This window comes from Dermacentor silvarum, chromosome 1, assembly GCF_013339745.2.
Source record: "Dermacentor silvarum isolate Dsil-2018 chromosome 1, BIME_Dsil_1.4, whole genome shotgun sequence".
NCBI classification, from domain to species: domain Eukaryota; kingdom Metazoa; phylum Arthropoda; class Arachnida; order Ixodida; family Ixodidae; genus Dermacentor; species Dermacentor silvarum.
Window position 1 is genome coordinate 163,163,093 of NC_051154.1, and position 22,704 is coordinate 163,185,796.

Genomic DNA, 22,704 nt, shown 5'->3' on the forward strand with positions numbered 1-22,704 from the left:
GCGAATATTCCACCTCTTCTGCGCTGCCCGCGTGCGCCTCCTGAACTTTTATAAATGGACGCTTCCATCAAATCATTGCGCAGGAAGAGTTCATTTTGGGCCCGTAGTGGAAAGTGGAAGCGCCGCAACTAGGCACGTATTCTGCGATGGTACTATTGCCATCGCGTGACATAGCGCTCAACCAGCGAATCAACTCATCCGATTTTGTTCAACCGGCAAATCAGCATGCGCCTCACGGCGATACTACCGCCTAAAGCGATCGTCGCAGAATACGTCCCCTAGTCTAACCCGCAACGTTTTCTACCGCCTTGCTTGAGCTCTCTACAGTCCGAGAAAGAAAAAAAGCAAGGGGGGCGGCGGCCATTGAAGAGCTCACATGCGAGCCGTACGAAGCGCGTTCTCTGCATTACATGGAGTAATCGGTGACGGTGAGGGTGCGCTCTTTTCGCCTCTCTGCTGGCACGGTCTTTAGACAGCACAGTGCAGAAGGCCGGCGGTGGCTGTGGAGAGGACGCGCTTTTTTACGAGCTGTATAAAGTGTGTCATCTCTGTTACTCGAGCCAGCATTACCGCAACTTTCGTTCCCTTTCAATAAAATTACAGCTAATTTTCTCTGATAGAGGCACAAATTCCCCGAGTTTTCCCTGAGTATTTCCAGAATATTCAAAATCCCTGAGAATTCCCTGTTTTCCCGGTTGGTAGACCGGGAAAACAGGGAACCGTTGCTTATTTCGTACCTATTGAGACCCAGTGTGTGTTATAATGCATATCGTGCTGAGTGAAAACTACTGGGCAAGTGGTGCAAATTTTTTCCCCGCATTCATCCTGTCATAATAGCTAAAGAATTGCCCATATTTTCTATGTGACCTAATGCATTCTTTCTCGGGTCTGACGAGGAGATGGCTCTCTGCAGTGGACAATATGCTGTTTTCACCATAGTGATGCATACAGTTACACAGCTAGAAGCAAGTGAACCACTGAGGCGTACATTAGCCCTAATTTTTTTACTACCTGAAAGCAACCCTTCTCTGACAGCGTGTCTGTTGCTCACTTTTCTGCCTGTCTTGCATTTTGCTGCGTGTGATGGGCTACAATTACAGTTATATGGCCGGTTTTAAGTTAAATGCCGTGCAATATTGATTGGAACATGGGAATTGTGCTGCCGGAAGCCACTTCGGTGTTGAAGTTTGCATGCGCTACTGGCGGAAGCAGCACAACATGCTGCTCACTATGAATCGAACATACCGCGCCGTCCGGGGGTCCAAGACCTGAAATGTTATGTGGAAAAAGAAGTCCTCAAATATGTCAGGAACCTGAGAAAGGAGGGCTGTGCTATTTCACCCGAAATGATCAGGAGGAATGCACAAGCACGGCATCAATCCTGCAGCCTGCAGATGTGTCCTGGATCAAGCCCTTTAAGGACCATTTTCGACACATACGGGCCAACTTCATGAAGGTAGGAGCAATCAAGCCACCTCAAGAAGCCCTCCAGACAAAACGTGATTAATTTGTGGCAGAGGCTTGGGCTGCAGTTTCCGAAGACATAGTCCATCAGTCTTTCAAGCGGTGTGGTCTCTCCATTGCCCTCGATGGCTCGGAAGATGGCGGGCTGAACGAGCAACTGGCATCCACAAATGAAGCTACAGCTTCAGCGCTTGAGTCGGAACACGGAGAGGGGTTAGGGAATGAAACCCTTAGCTCTCTTTTTGATTCGGAAAGCGATTTTTCCTTTGATGGTTTTTTGACGAGGACAACGAGTAAATAAAGGTCTTCTCGGATGCCAAACACAAACGTTTTCTTCCAGTTCTTCCACGAAAGCCATTCATGATTCGTCACGCTTGGTTTAGGTGGAGCCATGTGTCATCCACGCCGCCCAGACACCCAGTCAGCCACCACTATGTACACATCGCACGCATGCATGCCAGTTTTGTATGCTTACAACTCTCTTCCTTACCTGCTTTCGGCGCTCGTCACTTTGCTAGCTTGTAACTCGGATGCATTTCTCCCTCGGCCTTTTCCCGGTTGCTCATTCCTTTTTTCCAAATTTTCGGTCGACGGTTTTCTTTTTGTTTTGTTTTTGTACTACGCTCGCTTTCGGGCACACGTTGATCGCAGTCAACGCTTCAAATTGTGCTCTTCTGGAGCTGCCCTCGCGTGACACAAGCAGTGCATCTTGCGGACAATAAAATATCGTTTTATGAGTCTTATGAGCAAGATAACATCCCGTGATAAAAGTTGAGCGGATCTCTTGTCAAGCCACACTAGATGCAAACAAAAAAATGCATATTTTCTAGATTATTCTCATTATTTTTTGCTTGGTCCCCAAGACATGGGCCACCCAACTTTTTCTATGAATTTCAGGTGGCAGGGGGGGATGGGGGGGGGGGGGCAATGACCCGGGATAGTACAGCAATTGTTTGAAAACATTCTGTAAAATATTATTAAAGAGTGCATTTGTTCCGACACTTTCAGCAAGAAAAAAATTAAATTAAATTCTGGAGTTTTACGTGTCAAAACCATGTACAATTGTGAGGCACGTCATAGTGAGGGACTCCAGATTAATTTCGACCACCTGGAGTTTTTAATGTGCGCCTAATGCATGGTACATGGGCGTTTTTGCATATCGCCCCCATTGAAATGCAGCCGCAGCAGCCGGGATTTGATCCCACTACAACGCAACGCCCAAGTCATTACACCACTACAGTGGGTTTCAGCCCGACACACCTGTTGGTTATGGTGTAAGGTAAGCATGAGATAAAGCAAGTACTAGGAGGTAGACTATCATTTCTGCCAGCACCAAAACTGGGGCAGCATTACTGCATGTTGATGACATGTTTTGCAACTTGTCAATATGACACAACAGGAAGCAAAGATTAGTCTTGGCATAGTAAGGCCCTAAACAGGAGGAGCTCAACATTTTCTCACCAAGGTTTTTTTCTCTTGGTTCTTCTTCTGCTGTGCTCCAGAATCGTGACATACTCCATCCAGCACTGCAAAGTTGAATGCATTGATCATTAGATACGGAAAACCGTTTGACAACTCTTAACTGCAAGAAGTGAAAAGAATTGAGAAAATTGAAGGGCACAATTTCTAGTAAGAATTACAGTAAGCCAACCAACACCGGTATTAAGGAAACTATGCACAAATTGGCGATAAACTTGTCCATGGCGGGAGCTAAACCAGAACTTACTGCATGACGCATGTGGTGCTCTACCACTTGAGCTTCGGTGACAGCTGTCTCGTATTTATGCACATGTATACACATTCGAACCTTGATACGCAGGCATCACCTTTAGGCACAAATTAACAAATACACTATAGGAAATTTTTATTATCTGTTAGATTATGCAAAATGTGGTCTAAATGTAAACAGAGATAAAAACATGCAGCATAAAAAAATTTCATGTAGCGTACACAATTGTGCATGTGGCACGTTAACTTAAGCCAGCACTTGCACCGTTGTGGCAGAAAACAGGACTTTGAATGCTTCCTTGGCCCATTTTATATTTTGAAGCTATTTTTCTTTTTACATGGCAAGAGCTGCAGTGCTCTACTTTTTGTACAGAAATCGAAATAGCAGTCTCAGCCTGCGCACAGGCACAGGAGCAACTCACACCTTCGGCGATGAACCAGCATCCTGCTTTCACCAACTTTTGCGTTTTCGACAATTCTGTTTGAACTTAGAGTCCATATGAATTGGCCATTGAATACTACCATCAAACCTGGTAGAGTTTGTTGGCATTGTCCTTAAGTTGTGCATCTGCCTCGGCGGTGCACGATGATGATGATGATTTATTGGCACCCCCTTTGAAATGAGGCGGTGACAAATAGTCACCTAGCCTGCTTGAGTTAATCAGGTATGCTATACATGCTTTCCATGCTAGCATATTTTGTAAATGTCTCCTTAATCTTTTTTTGGATGCACAAGCAGTGGAGCTAGAGTGCCCCCTTCTGGGTGGCTCAGACTTGTTACTTGCAATAAAGCTTTGCACTATGTTAGACTTAAGAGCCACAAAATCTTTTATCTTTTTTTTGGGGGGGTAGACCTGTGCTGGCTACGTGGATGTATGCGATCCAACTGTTGTACTGCAAAAGAAATGACATAGGAGATGACCACAACTGGACACTTCCTTGTCCACGAGGACAACGAACAAAGTGACATCAGAAAGCCTAGTTTGTGAACATCTCCCATGAAGCAATTAGAGTGGACCTCTGCACAGTCAATTTCAATACATTTCTTTAGGGATCTTTGCACTTTCGGTTTTGTGAACCTCTTCATTGGAAAAATTGCCTTTTAAACTTTGCCAAGATCCCATCTTTACTTCTTGTCAGTAGTGCGTTGGTTGAAGAGACAGAAGCCTTGAGATGGCAACTGCCATGATTAGAGCACTGCACAAGCCCTGGCTGACCCGAAAGCCCAGGCCGGGCCGGGCCATCCGAAGCATTCTTCGGTGGGCTCGGGCCAGGCCCAGGATTGAAGCCGCGGACCCACTCATTAAAGGGCCTAATTTGGGCCTTCGAGCACATACAAATGTTATGCATTGCATGGTGCAAGGCATTCTGAGCCAAGCTGAAGTAACACGTGCAAAGAGCTGGATCTTAGTATACCTTAGCACAGAAAATAGGAAAACAGACGAAGTTCATATTTTTTTCTTTTCCACTAAAACGACCATTGTTTCTGTGTCAGGAAATATAAATGGTACAAAAAAAAAAAAAAAACGCTCTTCAAACCGTTTCCCTGTTACCACTTTTGCAATTGCAATATTACCACTATTATATTACTTTAACGCTAATACAAGAGGCGTGCATTCTACTTGTGCATTTATTTTATGCTATATGCTCTTGAATGAATTCGCCTGTTTTTAAATATATATATTTGTGTGCTAAATGAGCAGGAAGAGGCATTCATCCTTCAGTGGACATAAATATAGGCTGATGATGATGATGCTAAATGACCTTATAGGACCAAATTGTGCGTTCAAGGTAAATGCATCTGCACCAGCGGAAAAATAATAGCACAGGCAATAGGCCAGATCGCTGATGTTCCCATCAGAGAAACAAAAATTTTGGTATTTTATTGCTTATACACTGCAGCTGATTTGACTTCGAGAAGGTGAGGCTGACACATTCACTACAATCTGTAAGTAAAAAAAAAAAAATATTTACTATTACTTTTTTTTTTTTACTTACAGGCCGGGCCTGGTTATGCACACGCGGGTCCTGGCTAAGTTTAGCAATGAACACCCGGGCTGGGCTCGGGCTTCATAAAGCGCACGCCCGTGCAGTGCTCTAGTCGTAATCATTAAGCTCTATAAGCCACAAATGTTTAAGTACTATTACAATACTGCAAAGCACTACTCATATACGTAATGAAAACGAACACCACTGGTGAGACTAGACTGCCTGAGGCACTACGTACACAGTTGTGTAAGCAAAAGTAGACAAATAGGTATAAAATGTTTGCGAGCATAAAACAGTTAATTATTACATCATACGAAGCTTAGGACTCGCCCTTAAGCACCATATAATTTTGCTGAAATGAATATTGCACTGACACTAAATTTAATAAAAATAAAAGAGGTTACGCACACGTCTTCTCATAGAATGTCTAGGAGGCGACCTCGATTGAATGTTTATAACTGAAAGTCCTGCTGCTGACACGAGATGGCACTGAGAAAGCCTTCGCTGAGAAAGTGAGCAAAAATGTACAGTAAAAGCTCGATGATACGATCACGGCTAATACGAATTTCCGGATGATACGAATTTTTCTGTGGTCCTGGCCGAGCCCCATTACTTTGCAACGTGCTAGAGAACGGTTGTTACGAATCGATTTTCAGCCTGCGTCGGTTGATACGAATAAACGCCGCCTCACCGACGGCCGCGAAAGAGAACAGCGCGCAGTCACGCGCTTTCTCTCCTTCTCTTTTGGTGCGGAGGCGCGGCGCCGGACAGCGCGGACTCCGCGACTGGGCGCGAAGAGCTTCTTGAAGCGGTGGCGCTTTTGGTGCTTTTGTACTTTTCCTCCTTTTCTGCGAGCAGTCAGATGGAGTGGCTGCTGCGCTTCGGGCCGCGTTCTTCGTGTTTGCGCCATTTTGCCTAGTCGCAGCGAGCTATGTCTCGCAAGCGGAAAGCACTCTCCTTTAAAGAGAAATTAGACATTCTTCGAAAGGTCGATGAGGATCCCAAGAGGAAGCGGACGGAGTTGGCTAAGGAGCTAGGCCTCGCAACGTCAACACTGAGCACAATTGTTGCACAGCGAGACTATCATGAAAAACGTGCTTTCGTTCCAACGTCAACGCGAAGCAAGCGAATTCGAACACGCTTATTTCGAACATACCGCGCACCGACACTGCTCTAAGCAGCGCGCCAAATCACGCGGCGGCGCCTCCGACCGGCATTGCTCCGACACCGCCACAGAGCAAAAGCTCAGGAGAGACCCCTCAATGCCGCTGCGCGAAGGAACGGGGAAAAAAAAAAAAAAAAAAAAAGAACTCGCGGCGGAAATTTCCTTCTCTCTCAAATTGCCAGGTCGCCGTTTCTGCATCGCGCCGGAACAAGAGTGTACGACCGTACGTGCCGACTAGAGTGTTCTAGACAACCGTATTCTAGCACACACTAGTGCCGACGTCTCAGCCCTCAGCCACGCGGATAAAATGGCAGTGAACCCTTCTCTATTTTCTAGTCACATGTTGACCTTGCACGCTGCAGCAGCAGCGCAGAGGGAAGCAGCGGCGGAGGCACAGTCGGGCCAACGAAACTGCCACGCCCGCAAACGCTCGCTTCCCGATAACGGCAGAAAACAAAACTTCAGGGGGCGGCTAAAATAAGCTGGCGCCAGCACGGCGGCGGGCGCGCACGGAGATGTGCGCACGGAGTCGAAGGTGAGAGCTACAAGGGAGTTGAGAGGGAGGGCGAGGGGAGCCACCGAAGCGGCGGAGTTGACGCGGCCAAATCCGCTTCCCGGCCGCCCTCCTCCCTCACCTTCGACGGTCTCCGCGCGCACCCGTGTGCCGGCGCCGCCCGCTCGCTCCCTGAAGCTTCGTTTGCTGTCGTTATCGGGAAGCGACCGTTAGCCGGCGTGGGCAGTTTGTGGCCCGCGCTTGCTATGCGCTTGCGCGCCGCGATATTTCACGACTCGCACCGTTCGTGCGTCGTACTATGGTGCACGAATACCTCAAAAAGACGTCCTTTTAATTCGAACAAATTTTCGGGCCCCTTCGTGTTCGAATTATCGAGATTCGACAGTAGTTTTAATTGTGTTTCGATGATACGAATTTCGGCTAATACGAATATTTTTCGTGACCCCGTGAGATTCGTATCATCGAGCTTTTACTGTATATCCGGCACCTCAGAGAAGTTGAAGTAGATGGAAATGCAGCTCGTGTCTCCATAGTTTGCGTACACAATTGTGTAAGGCACTGCTGAAGGGTATATAACGAATTATCACATCTGACAGTAAATCTAACGGGTGGTTGGACGTGCTTTATTGACCAGGGATAATATCGGCTACAGCAAAGCAAATATTTGTTTGGCTGCAGTTCGAAAGTATGTATTCTGGCAGTGAAAATGATGTCAAATACTCAGCAAGAGCAACTTGAAACGGCAAATTTTGCATGTGCATGCACATTTTAGCCAACAGCTTGGTTTGGCTGGTCGGCAGCTGGAAAGAGAATGTGCTGATCCCACGTGACCACACCTTTCACACGGATGCATTTTAACGATGGTCCAAAATGTGTGTGTAATTAAGCATTCATTGAGTAATCGAGCCAACAAGTGATCAACATTGACAGGGGACCTTTTCCTGGCACTACACTTGCCTTTCTATGGCACTTTTTTTTTTTTTTCGCCGATATTGGCATGTACACACTTATATAGGACAGCAGAAACATCTTGGTTTTGGAACAGAATATTTTGAATTCGGAGCAAGCCAACGGGGGAAATAAGGACATTTTTAGAGCTGCAAATCACAAGTTTGGAACGGCTTATTTGGAGCAGAACACACTAAATATGGAGCATCTCAATAAAGTAAATGATCACAAATTTCATTCTAGTGCTTTTTTGCATTAACTTCTACAGTCATAGATACTACTTCAGAGGGCACAAAAGACTGCCGTCTTCCGATTTCTAGTGTTTACCAGATACAGTAAAGTCCCTGTAATTCTAGCTCTGAATAGGTAGACTTTAACAGGCCATTCAAACAGCATTTACAGCCCCAAATTGAGAAAAACTCGGTATTTGAACACAAAGGTGCGAGACCGTTATTTCAAGCAAAATTCTCTTTTCAGCCTGCTGATTATCACGGAATCACGATGCCTGAACACGAATTGAAATTCTGCTTGAACACTATGACGAATGCAGTTGTCTTAATTTTTTTTTTAATGCAATGACTTTCCAGAGCATTTCCAGGCTTTCCAGTGAATTTCTGGCATATTCTAGAGGAATTTCTGTGTACCGCATATTGACGAGCACACCCCATGCTGCTGGCTACACCAGTAACAGCAGCGTGCCTGCTACTTCGTTGACGTTAGAATACATGGTTGCTTTGTACACCGCAAGCATTCTTCCAGTAATTTGAATCATAATTTGTCCAAGAATGCTTTGTAAACCAATATGTTTTAAACCATCAGTAAAGATTTCGCGAATTTACAAACATGCTATTCCCCCATGGATGTAGCTGACGTGCAGCAGTTTGACATTCATGCCATGAAAGACTGGACATGCTTGCCGTTACCCTGAATTCCTTTATCAGCATCACCAATGCATGTGTTAGTAACCACAGTCAACATGGTCATTTGGGGTACATTATCAACCCAGTCAGGTTTTCAGTGAAAGTTCCTTCGCGCATTATCAGTCTCAATTGGCAACGTGTTCATGCACTTCGCTCTTTTCCATTTGCATTTCGACGTTAAACATAATATTTCTATGGCTTAATGATCGTTGCAACCACCGCTTGGCCAAAACATTTGCGGAGAGCATTTGCGGAGCATTTGCTGGCACACCAGAGGGCCCCTTATTAATTGTCCTTGCTTTCTTGGGGTTATTTTCGGATGCTGATAAGTCCGCTTTGGAATTTGGCCCGGTGTTGGCGTCTTGTTCATGGGGTGTGCGACAGTAGCCAATAAGTCTGCGACAAAACACAAACACAGGTTCACGGGGGTACTAATATGGTCGTGCATTATTGCACTGAATACAGCGAAAGGCACGTTGAAATGGTGCAGTACTCTACAATTGTGACAACTCCCAATATCCCGAGGCTGAAGTTAAGAAAACCCTGGCTATTTGCCTAGCTGCCACTTTCCTCTAAAACTGGCCTGAACATGAACCCTTGGTGGTTGTGCTCAGTGTTTCGGAGTGGCTCTTGCGCAATTCAAGGCACCTTTACTGTTTTGGCGCAGCAAGTCACGAATGTAACAATCTGGCAAAATTGGCGCAAGTGCACCACTCATGCTTATAACAATTATAGGATATAACGAAGATATTACACTTGAACCTTGCTATAGCTAACCGGGATATAACGAAATAATGGATACTATAATGAAGTAAATGAAATTCCCCTTGAAATCCCCATAGAGATCTATGTATTTAAAACGTCGTTTTAACGAAGTGAAATTGCTCTGCCAAAGGATATACCGAACTAAATTCATCTCCGAAACCCAGAAATACCTTACCGTTGCGCGCCGAGTACATTGCTTTCCGCGAGGTCCGGCACTCATTAGCCGCGGCAGTTAAAAACTCCTGCGTCCCCGCGCCTGCGCACAAGCCACAGCTCACTATTAGGGTGGCTAGAATCAATATCGCACTTCTCCATTGACTTCTCTCTCGTGCGTCTGCCTGGCTGCGTGAGCCGCCTCACGGTGCACGGTGGTGCGAAAGATTAGTGTATTCACTTCTGCGTGGCGCGCCGCGTAGGCATGTACAGCTGGGCGTAGCCTTCGAGATTTCCCCGGCGCAATCTCGAGGAAGGGGGGGGAGGGAGGTAACGCACAAGCCTGCACGAGTCGCACCAAGCTGCGCAGCTACCCGCAGCAGTGCAAAAGATTAGTGCATTAGCTTCTTTTTCTATGAGGTGCCGTGTAAGCAGCCGCAGCTGGAACTATCCTCAGAGACCTCCCCGGCGCAAGCTTCTGGGTCACGCCCAGGCCGTGCATTCGCTTCTCCCCTTAACCTGCGGTGCGCGCAGCGGGCTGGCAGCTGAGCGTGGCCTCCGAGGTCGCACTGGCATCCGTGCAATCTCGGAGGGTGCGGCGAAGTTCGCTTGCCTCCTCGATCACACAACGGAGTACTGTGTTGTGTACCACGTGCTGCTCGACCGCAACGAGTCAAGTGGAAATCGGACGCAAAAGGCCATTACAGTGGAACAGAAGGCAGCTCTCTAAAGGCTGTCGAGTCAGCTGCTAAGTGGCGTGTTGCACACGCCAAAGATTCTTGTTTTATTCAAATTTCATCGCATGCATGGCCGTGAGCGGTACCGGGGGCCGCAAAGCTGACTTCTGCACCCCATTGGCCATATATTGTAGTAAATGGCAATAATGGACATAACGAAGTAACGGATATAAAGAATTAATTTCGGCTCCCCTTCAACTTCGCTATAATATGGTTCAAGTGCATTGTGTCAAATGCAACTTATTTATAACGAGGTTCGACTTGTAACCTAGCGTCTTAACCTAACCTACATCTACAGTAGCGGATGTAGAATATCTATATCATGGATGCAAAGTTGGGTTGCATAGTTTGAACAGGACACATACGAAGCAAATCATACGTTTCTTAATGTGTCTTAGAACTATGCAGCACCTACTTCACATCCATGATCAAAAACCAACTAGCTTACATGGAGCCATTTATTGCAAATCTATACTTTTACACTCCAACAATACTATTTCCTTATGCTTTCCTTGGCTTTACAACTTGTTGGCATCGTGTAGTCGTCAAATAACACTTTTGCAATAATAACATCACAAGAACAATTAGACACATTTGTGTACTAATCATCATTCCCGCGGTAGCTGAACGACTACAGCGCCATAGATTCCTCTAGTAATTTTTGTAGAAAGAAACTGGTTGCCACTATGCGAGAAGTTGTTCCGTCGCCATCTTGTGATGGCAAAGGCAATGATGCTGTCTAGGCTAACTCTGACAGTAGGGGAGTTGTGAATGTATTTTTGGTATGCGTCCGAATGCACCACATAGGCAATTTTCGGATAAATTTCTTTGGGAAAAAAAATGCACTCACTAGAATCAACTAAATACTGTAATTATTCACTGTGAGCTACCATTCTTGCTTCAAAATGGTTTTAGGGCAGGCTAAAAATAAGCATTTTCTGCAGAAAATAACATGTTCCTACACATTCACTTTCCTTAGTGCCACCAAGACAGGCACTGCAGCCATCAGAGTCACTAGTTGGGTCACACCAGTGAAGCCCCAAGCGCATTCAAAAATACCACTCAATTTCGAATTGCCCGGTGGAGGCCTATTTCAGGATTGAAATAACTGAAGTTTTAGCCCATAGAAATGATCAAATTAGCCGGAGTTGAATTAATGAAAGTCTACTGTACTCTTAGAATTTTTCATTAGATTAAGCTAGACCACAAGGTCAACAAAAGGTCGACTAATACCGCTGTCACACTGGAGGATTTAATGCCATTGCAGCTATGCCATTTATCCAGTTCCGGTGCTACGCATGGAAAAAATGTGATTCAGTAATGACAGCAATAACGACCAGTTTAGAAAAACTGGCGAGAAAAGCAGAACAAAGTAGGTGTAAAGTGAAAAGGTAATTCATTCACTTTAAATCGGAGCACTGCTTTATTGAAGTAAAACCTTTTAATAATGCATATAGATGTTCCATATTGAAATTTCTAAAAATTTATATCCTGATAAAATGGCCAAGTTACTTGGCCACTTATGGTGCTTTTTTTTTTGCTTCTTTGCAATAACAAGAAGACTAAAGCTCGGCTATGTTTCCACTACCATTGTAGATTATGAAATTCGTGTCTGTGCCACAGATTTACAGAATTGGAGGCAAAGAACGCACCTCAATTAAAATAGCCAGTACACAACAAGAACTGTACAACAGGGACGTAGCCAGGGGCTGATGGGGCTTCAGCCCCCCCCCCCCCCCCCCCCAAAAAAAAAAAAAAAAAATTTTTCGTGCTGTCATGCACCACCGACCAAAACAACCACCGGCACCGGGAATCATTCTGGATTTTATCTACAATGTCTTTTTCATGCTCGAAAAGACATTTCGGAACGAACATTGCGAACTCGGGCTGGATTTCGTGGCAACGCCCATGCACCTGGAGTTGCATAACGCAAGGAGCCCCATCCGAGCACAAAGTTTCAGGGCTTTTCGATAGCGAGCGGGCACGTCGCGGCGTCTCGCAGCGGTTGCGAAATCTACGGAGGGCATGAATTTCAATTCCGAAACTTTATGGGTAAAAAGTTCTCATTAACTCTTGACTCTAAAGGAGTGCTTTAGATTTTCAAAATTCTGGAACTTTATGGGTTTAATTTTCCTTTAAACTTGGGCCAACATGCGCGCACTGGAGAGCCCTAGTGTTCAAGCCGTTCCAGAAATGGAAGCACGCGCTCGCAATCTTCCACACACCCATAAATACTAAATATCACCGTGACTGTCAGCTTGTAGCTGATAATTTTCTCCAAACATTTTCAGGAAGCGCGCCCAATGTGATCGATCAGCTTGATCAGGGCATGTAAAGTAAAATAAGAGAAAACAGAAGAAAGTTAACGGCGTATTATTGAGACAGTTCTTTTTTGGGGGCGACAAGATCTGGTTCTCCGTGGCCATAGCAACAGTGGTCCTATGGTTTTAAGCAAAGCCCCCGCTGAAAATACTGGTATTTTCAGAGCACTTCTTCGCATGCGAGCTGATTGTGGAGATACATATCTGAAGAACCATTTGGAAAGTTGCACCTAGTGCCTCGTATTTAAGCGCAGATGTACAAAACCAAATTATAGAAATTTGTGGTGGTGAAATTATCACAGAAAGGCTAGACGCAAAAGTAAAGACTGCAGGCTGCTTCTCCGTACTTGTTGACGAAACGAGGTATATTGTTGGAATCCAGCAGCTTACTGTTTGTCCAAGGTACCCAAACAAGGATGCCAATGACATCGAAGAAATGTTTTTAGGTTTTAGCACTGGAATAGATGCTCTCAATGCGACTGCAGGTTCTATGTAAATGTGTACAAACTGCTGAAGATTGTAGTCACCCTTCCAGTGACCACTGCCAGCGCAGAGATAATATTTTAAAACATGAGATTACTATAAAACTATTTGCGCTCTACAATGTCTGAGGAAAGCATGGTTAGGCTGGTGCTTCAATGCGCCCACAGAAACGTCGGCATCAACGTGTGCGAAGTCATTGACCGCTTCGCTTAACTTCTCCGCCGAGTGAAGTTTGTACTTTGGATAATGAAGCCGCAAAAATCGATGCAAGTAAAAAGCTCTGTTCCTTCAGGTACATAAGCTCGTAATTATGAAAACAGATGACTGTTCATTAGCTTTTAAAACCGCAGAAATTTTTGCCATTTATTGTAATAGTTAGCATTATGATTAAAATTATCATGTGAATTTGAAAATTACGGGGACATTAATAGCCGATTTTGACCGACCTTGCTCATTGAAAGCCCGGCCCACGCAGTGTTTCCCAACAAACACACTCGGATACTGGGTAGTTCAACTTGCCGCATCACGTGTGGCTTTCGTTTGCCCTTTTCTTTCCTTTTTAACTACCTGATTTTACTTCTTTTTTGAAACGAAGCAATACCCTTCTTTAATTTTGGGTGCAGAATAATTGTTGCCGCTGTGCAGGCAGTTAAAATACACATTTTCGTACTGATTTCAGCATCTTCCTCTATTATTCTACCCATATAGAGCAGGACGGTCCAAGTACATATCACGATTTCTGCTATTATAGTTTTCTTCTTGCCTGGATTGTCTGTCTTTCTATATGTTAAGTTTACTATCCGTGACTGCGCAACATGTTTATTTGTTTTGTTTGACGCAACATATACAGTGACGTTTGCTTAGATACATAGATTTATTGGTGACTTATACGTATATTTCAATATCTTGTTGCGAGATTTTGTGTATACAAGCAGTGAACTTTGTTTCCAGCGACACTTTCTTTGCCCTTTATCAAATTGTACCTTCACATTTGTATAGTGCATTTTATCTTCGCATTTCTAATGTATATTTTGCAGAACTCCTGCTTTTTATATGTACTCACTTTTGCAACTATAATTTCAGTGCAATTACTCACAATACACGGCCGGTAACAGCTGATCCTGCGCAATCCATTGCAACGAAGGACAGCATCATTGGCCGTTGCATATGTACAAACACGGTTCTTGAATGACATATATTCATCAAAATATTTCTCCTCAACTTATTAATTTTATGGCCTTTATTTACGTTTTTCATATTAGCTGCATGCACTGCTTTGCTGGTTTCGAACTGATATAGGTTTGAAGTTCACGTGATGTGTTCTTTGCTTATTAAATAGACACGAAAACGCGGAAGCATTGATACCAGTTATTTCAGCCACAATTTTTGGGAGATAGGAATATATTGTTTTATGAAAAAATACATATTTTACTTGTCATGAGCGTGCGTAGCGTTCAATAATTCATTTGCAGCATCTAATATAGAATGGCATTGGCAACGGCAATGCAGTTATTATTCATATATTTGATCCCTCGACAAATTCTGTAAGGATGAGGCCGTGATGCAAGGTGAGCCCCCCACCCCGAACAAAATTTCTGGCTATGCCACTGCTGTACAAGTAAATTTACGCTTTGAAGAACACTGTAGTGGAGAACTTTCATTACCTTAAGTTGGCAGTTCTCTCATACAGATTGAAATATACACTTCCAGGCATTTTTCCACTTTGCCTTTATAAAAATGCAGCTGAGAATAGCATCCCGAAGCTTTCCCCACCAGTGCATCATCATATACTTTCTGAGCCACCGCAATAAAACAAGACGCACAAAGCATTTAATGAAAAAATTGAACTGCATAGTACCGGGTGCAAGGGATATTTGAAGACATAATGAAGACTTCACGAATAGCAACAATATTTCAGGCAAGATTCGATATATTCTTTCCAAATATTTTAGTGTTTCTTTTGCTGCTTTTTTTTATAAGACTGTTAAATAAAACCATCTTCAACCTCAATTATTGACTGACTTCAGCTTTGATAATAGCTGCATGCCCTCATCAAATAGCACATGTTGCTGTTGGGCAGTGCTTCCACAATAGCAGCCTTTATCGAGTTTTTATCATTGTGTAACTGCTTGTTAGTCTCCCTCTCAGTGACTCCTGCCACACATAGCATAGCACTGTACAGGTTTAGATATTCGGAACTAGGAAGCTACATTAAGGGTGACGTCACCGCACAAGTTCACAACCAGACATCCTTGGGTTGCGCAGATGCTGTGGGAGCAAGAAATCTGTTACTTTAGAGTGGTGCTCAATGAAATCGTGCATAGGAAGCTTGAATATTCACTGCAACTCGAAGCCGCTTTGGAATGCCCATAATCGATTTTTCAGGGTTCTCACTCATCATGATCTCCACCTGCTGGAGAAACTCAACTGCCTGAATGGCACCTGACTATGGGCAGTGTCAATTTGTCATTTCAGATTATATTGACCAAGAACTCTTGTCTCACGCCAAAAACAACTGATTTCGCAACATTCAAAGAAAGTGGTAATCTCCAAGAAGCTGTGGTTGCCATGTAAGGAGATTACGGGTATGTACCGCTTTATCTCAGGCGTCATACTGAAAGCTGATATCCTGGAATAAATGTGCTAGATAGATGGCAGAGGGGTTGGCATGCATGAAGTAAAGCACTTAGACACAAATAAAGAAAATGTTAATGTTTATGGCTTTTCCAAGTCGTGTTCTCAAATACCCTGCGCACCTGGTTGGAAAAAAAAGCGTGCCTTGTCTATATATCAATGCTTTCAAAAATGCGGTCACACTTGTGCCCATACGGTAAACAATCTGCAGCATGACAGCATGCAATACAGACTCCCTATTTTAATTTTTTCACAAACATGCACAGCATATTCGTAAAATTAATGAAATAACACAAGCAACCCATACTTATAGGCGCCCAAGTATACACAATATAGGTAACAAGCGGAGAAGCGGTGCCCAAATGCCGCTGAGACATAGAGTAAGAACTTTGTGATAGCCTGCAGTATACAGCTTTTTTTTTTTTTTCCGTGAAAATAATAAATGCCTTAAAGGATGCAAAAACTGTTACCTCTTGCCATAACACAATTTTCAAATGACATACTTTTTTGTTTTAGTGTGTGTGTGAGGTAGAGGTAAACATTCACTTTGAATACAAAAGGGAACGAGTTTCTCTAACTTATTCGATTCTAATTGCACTAAATGTATCTGTGTAGCGATCAATTATTCATCAATCAATTCAATGCCAATGTCATTTTAATCTAATGACATTAAATCTTCCAGTGCGACAGGTATATGAGAGCCCATCAGCACTTACACTTTTTTGTTCCTGTGCATTGTCAACAAAAAGATTGCACTACAGGTAACTTATTGGATCAATTATACAATACTGATAAACATGAATTGTGTGCCACTCATGACAAAGCTACCTAAGCACTATTATTCTTGTGTTACTTAGAACAGCAAAAACTAAGGCCTGATAAACAACCACGGAAGAGGCATTGTACAGATATGAGGTACTACACATATCAGTGAAGGAAAAAAAAAAACAATAATAAACTTGGATGCAGATAACAACACATACAGAGGAAAAATGGCAAGCTTTTGCGGAGCTAAAGTAGTCGGCAAGAAAAGCAGGTTTTCATTTTCAGACAACTCAAATAAGGCATGCTAAATTCAAGGGAAGAAAGCACGCACACGAAAACGAAGACACTGAACAGAGCCCAAGTAAAGTATATATAGCACATATGTAAATCACATTGCTTTAGTAAAGTAATGCACATAGCTCTCTGCTAATAGCTTCAATAGCTCTCCATGTTAGGCTATTAGAGAGTTTTAGAATAGGTTTGGGGTCCCAAAAAGAATTGCGGGTGCTAATATTGGGGCATGAATGAGTGAAGAGTTTTAGAATAGGGCTTTGCGTTTGCGGATAGCGTCTTGCGCTTGCAGCGTCACTACAGCGTCAAAGAAAAGCTATGATAAATATTAAAATAAAATATACCATTTTATGATAAGAAGAGTAATTTTGACTTTCGTGTTTTTGCATTTGATTCCAATTTAGATGTTATTCTATTAGCAGTAAGCAATTTGTTGCGCTTAGTTTTGAGTAACCAACTTTACATGCCTTCACTAGCAAAGTCAATCCATGTTAGGCCTACGAGCCATGAAATTGACAATCTATTTCAGAATTAGCAGCATCTGATGAATCAATGTTGATTACACACATTAGTCGAGAGAATGCGATAACCGCAGTCACTTCTCCTAGCCTACAACCATCACGGGTTACCACTAATCGAGCCCAGTTTCGTGCTAGGTTAGAGCCGTCGCTTTGATGGGTGCCACCATGTTTGTTGACACAAAGCTTTTGGGGCAGCTTTTGAGGTTCCCACTAAATCAGTGAAATAGCATGCCCAACGCAAAACCTAAACGCAGTTCGCGTCTCGTGCAGTGGCTTCGACGCTATTTATTTAGGGCCCCAATACGTTTGGGGCCCCTATTCTAAAGCTCTCTATTAACTGTAAAAGTACTGAAAGTTGGGCGAGTTGGTAGCTATTCATCTTGAAACTGCAGCGCGCACACAAGAAACGAGGACAATAAGGCAAAAGTAACAGACTGTTACTAAACAAACTGTTAAAACACTGTTAACACTGTTAAAAGTAACAGTCTGTTACCTTTGCCTTATTGTCCTCGTTTCTTTTGTGCGTGCTGCAGTTTCAAGATGAATCTCTATTAACCATCTGATTAAGAACTAATGATCAATGTCTAACATAAAAAGTGGAACACACTTGAAAATGTAGTACCTACAAGGTCAAGAAAATTTACACCAACCACAGTGCACACTTACTCTAATGGATGTCTTCACGGAATTTTCAGGAGTTGCTACAATGCTGCCTTGACAAAGGTGACGAATATGTGTGCTGCAACAGTGGTGCCAATAAATGAATGACTTCATTGAAAGCATAAGGCTGGCTTGCAGTCTAACTAAGTAAGAGGAGGTGGATTGTTTAATGAGAAAAAAAGAGGGGGCCCCACTGACGTGGTTTGTATGCAAAACATTCAAAAGCTATAGCAAAATATTTTGACCTCTGTATAACACTTTCATATCAAAGGAACAAGGAAAGCTAAGGCTAAAGCGCTATCCAACATATACTACAGTGAGCCACTTAAGGTTACTTTATTAAAGAAGAAATTTCACTCAGTGTCAGTGATGCAATGAATGCCTTTCTTTTTTCCATAAAACAGCTCTAAAGTGCACTGAGAAGTAGGCATGTGCAAATAGAGATTTTTGAAACCGAATCTAATACGAACCGAATACTGCCAGAAGCGAATATCGGATACTATTCGAACGGTTTTCGAATAATGAACAGCCGTTATCACAATTGCTATAAAACAATGTTCACATTCCAGTATTCTTAAAGTTGGCAAGCTTCTGTCATTACACAGTACGTTATGAAGCGTTGTTTACTAAAAGCACAACTGGAGCATTAGAAGCAATCGATTAGTTTCTTCACACACGCAGGACTCTTCAGAGAGTGCGAATGATTGCTGTATAGCCAGCAAAGAATGGCTGCCTAAGTGACGTAGCCTGCTCCACTATGCAAGTTCTCAATGCTTTATGTCTATACTATGAACCGCGGAGTTGAAAATTTACCATACTTTTGCTCCAATTCTATTTTTATTTAGGCGCAGTTGGCATTCTGAAATTTTGGAAAAGTATTAGAAAAATATTCACATTTAAGAATAGTGACTATTTGATTCGAAGACCGAATCGAATAGGACACTATTCAATTGGTTATTTGAAAGTACCGAATACTCGCACACCCCTACTGAGAATAAGAGGATGCAACTTTTTGTCAGTTACAACCATGTGAAGCAAACAGATAATGCAGCCAGGGAAAGCATAGGAGAACTAACTTATTCTTTAATTGAAATATAGAAACAAAGAAAAGTAAAATGAAAGTTGGCAAACAAGACAACTCGCCTGCTATCGAATGGATGTTCCACATCCACCACCATGGCCATGTGTGGTGCCACACTGGCTAACACTTCAAGGGTTATATCTAGCACACATACGTGAAACCCAAGAAAGTGGAGAGGATAATGACTACTGTGGCAGCTCAATGATGGAGTGTAATGCGGAAGATGTGGGTTAGGCTGTCACCTGCAGCTAGTTGTCTTTCTGTCCACTTTGTGGGGATTGAGGGAGGCGCCGGTGCCATTGCGCGGGCTCTGCCATCCCTCGCCATCGTTCCCCGCTGGCCTCCTTCTCCGCCCGCGCCGCCTAACCGGTTCCCGCGGTGGCGCTGCGCACGCGGCGGTTTGCGGTGAGGGTGGGGCGCTGACGTCACTACGCGGCCGGTTTTCGGCCGCTAGCGGCGAAGCGTGGACTTCTCTCCGGGACCAGCGCACGGTACGTTCATGCTTTCCTCTCGTCCGCCAACACCTTTGTGACTAGGACTGGAGCTCGCGCACGGTGCCTTTGCCCGTGCGGGGAGCGCGTACTTTGTGCTGATCCTTTCCCGACGCTAAGCCGACGAGCGGTGCCATTAGTGCTCGCGCGAGGTCGTACCTCGCCGAGCCGCACTTGCCGAAAGCCTAAGCCGAAGGGTATTGCCCGTGCTCTCGCGAGTGACCCATTCGTTATCGCCAGAGCAAGTAGCATAGCCGCCGGGACTTTTCCTAGCGGCGTGTCCCAGCTTGAGCCTGTGCTCTCGCCGCGACGTGCTATAGGCACCTGTTATTGTATTTTCGCCCTGGTGCGGGACCCCTTTGGCTCCCCTCCGTGCGGGCGTTTGTGCAGTGCTGGTGCCGACGGTTTCAGTAAACGGTTTCCGTCAACTCAGGGCTTTACTGTGTTTTTGCGTGCGTCGCTCGGTAGCCCCTTGCGGCCTCTGAGCTCGCGCGCGAGCGGTGCTGGAGGCGACGGCTGACGCGGCCCTGTGGCTCGCTAAGCTCGAACCCGCGGTGGTTGGTCTCCTGTGAGACACCAAGAACCCACAACTTTCACGCCCCTTATCCATATTTCTACATTAAAAAAAAAAAGAAACTTTACTTTATGCTTACCTTAGCTGAATTGTATGTTTGCTTGATATGGCTGTACAGTTGACATATTTTTAACCTGACAGGTTAATTTGATCTGCTCTTTAGTTTGGGCACCATTGAAAAATTCCAAAAGGCACCCACACATGCCGAACCATTCATTTAATTCAAACATTGGATAATTCAAACAAGTTTTTTATGTCCCATCAGTATCGCATCAATGGAAGTCAACAGCAGTTAAAGATTCTGCTGGCGTCATGTAAGATAGCAAAGCCTGTTGCCTTATTTTGCTTATTTTGCTGCTAGCTGGATTAATGAGATGGGACTTCATATGGCCAGCATCTGTGTTGCTGCCAACTGCGAGTAACAAATGCAATGCCAGAAGTAAGGACTTGAATAGTGTTTACCTTTGCTCCTGTTGTTGCCTCAAGACTAGGTCTCCAACAGTTTCGAGTGTTGCCATGTAAGCGTCCTGAAATGTATCACATCATGCGAATTTAAAAGTGTCAGGTCACACAAACTACATCAACACACAAGCCTATTAAATGAGTGCCAACAAACCTGGGTAATAGTATTTTAAAAAGTCCTGATATAAAGTACTTGCCCTATCTTTTCTTTTCCTTCTACAAGCCATTAACTGAGTTATCATGCTAGGCAGGCTCAACTGCTCCATCAAGAAAAGAATCGTATCATTTAGAGTGACAAGCTTCAATTGATGTAGCAAACCTTTCTCTCCATCTAAGATGGTTTTAGTGGGATTCTATTGTGATCATCATGGGCTCTTTCATTACTGAGCAAGCAGATGCTATTACTTTCAACGTAACGTACCGTATAACTGTCACTATGAATGACTTTCATTAGCAATTCTAAGTATTTCATTCTATTGACGTCAGAACAAATAATTGGTAGTACAGAAGGCTAAGACCCATAATTGTAATTGCCAGGTAGGTTCCAGATAAAAAAAAATAAAAAATTATGGGGTTTTGCGTGCCAAAACCACGATCTGATTAACAGTCAACACTTAAAGCCACAAATATACCTCTATTCAGCGTAATTAAGAGCTGTGTAGTTATAATCCTTTACATGCCCCCTGGACGGCAGTGCTAAGAACTGAACTAACAAAAAAACACATATGACGATTTTGACTTGACCATGTTTTTCGCACTTCGAATGCTGTATAAACAATAATAAATTATAGATCACAATACAGAATCTGTCAATCCATAATAAACTGATGAAAATATTGCTTTACAAACTAGCTTGAGCTGTTTAATAAATAAAAATAAAAATGAGTCCACTGCAATTAACAGAAGTACGCCACAGGAAAATGTTGGCAGTAAGGTTTTGGGCAGCACAAAATTAGCTGCTATAACATGTTCAAGAGGTGAAAATGGCTACCAAGGTTAAAGCAATGTCATAAGTTAAGTGAAATGCCTCCATTCCTTGCGATCACCTGCAGCACAACAGCCATTACTTTAACACGCATGGTGCCCTGATCTTGTGACGTCACCTGGCTGCTGAAAAATGAATCTACATTGAAGGAAAAGCTCCAGAAGTGCAATTAAGGAGCATCTTAGGAACTTCTATGTCGTACTCTACAATTAGCAATGGTCTTTCAATCATGACATGATTTTAGAGAAGAAAGCTGAATATTTTTTACTTAAATTTCAAACTTCTAGTTTGTAGCAAAGAAACAAGCCAGCATTTGACATTCCACTCAGCTTGATGCTTTTTTAGAAGCAGGTGAGGACGCTGATCCTCCTGAACAATGAGCAAGGGCAATTTGTGCTGAACCCTGCATCGATCATTTTTGTGCATCTGCAAGTGGCGCAAAGTCTTGTGCTGGCTAAGAGCAGATGAAGGAGTCAAAAGCAAGCACACTGTGCCCCACAAATAGCGTTGTACTCTGCTTGGCTCAGAACCAAACGTGTTGAACCATGGCATGTAACAAAACAGATTTCGCATGATGTTTACAGCCGCAGTTTACCGCTCACTGAGAAGGTAACAGCAATCATTAGCGACCGCGGTGTTGTGGTTAAAATAAGTCATGCAGCTGAACTCGTTGATATCTCTTCTCGAGGACATCGTCTTTTCCGCTCTCCATGTTTATCTAGATTTAATGACAAGTTGACTTAACAGCCGAATTGGGTGTGTCAACAGAAATGCTGATTCAGCAAAGCATCTGAAACAACTTTTCGACCGCGGAACAGAGCTGGCATGGCTGACTTCAGAAGTGCAAGCGTCTCTGCCAAGGTGGCCGTAGTTACCAGCACATACGCATTGTTTATCCCCATTCTCACATACTATGCAACTCGTTAGCAGTAACAATCTGCTTGTAGGATGCACCGACTGAAGTAGTAGTTATTAGAAAAATCCTGCAACAATTAAGCACTCGTGGTCGCCTTATATGCTTGACCCGCTTCGTGCCGAACCGGTAATCACTCC

At 43.7% G+C, this 22,704-nt stretch overlaps 1 protein-coding gene across 3 annotated transcripts in view; it reads right to left on the minus strand.

Annotated features, from left to right (window-relative positions):
* LOC119436329 (uncharacterized) overlaps positions 1-22,704 on the minus strand; it is an 89,837-nt gene that overhangs the window by 17,959 nt on the left and 49,174 nt on the right. For all 3 annotated transcript variants that reach the window (XM_049657068.1, XM_037703154.2, XM_037703153.2), the window contains 3 exons: positions 20,667-20,731; positions 18,065-18,137; positions 2,926-2,990 (listed from right to left, as the gene is read on the minus strand). In XM_049657068.1, coding sequence (XP_049513025.1) covers positions 2,926-2,990; positions 18,065-18,137; positions 20,667-20,731 — 203 coding nt within the window. The remainder of the gene's footprint in view (positions 1-2,925; positions 2,991-18,064; positions 18,138-20,666; positions 20,732-22,704) is intronic.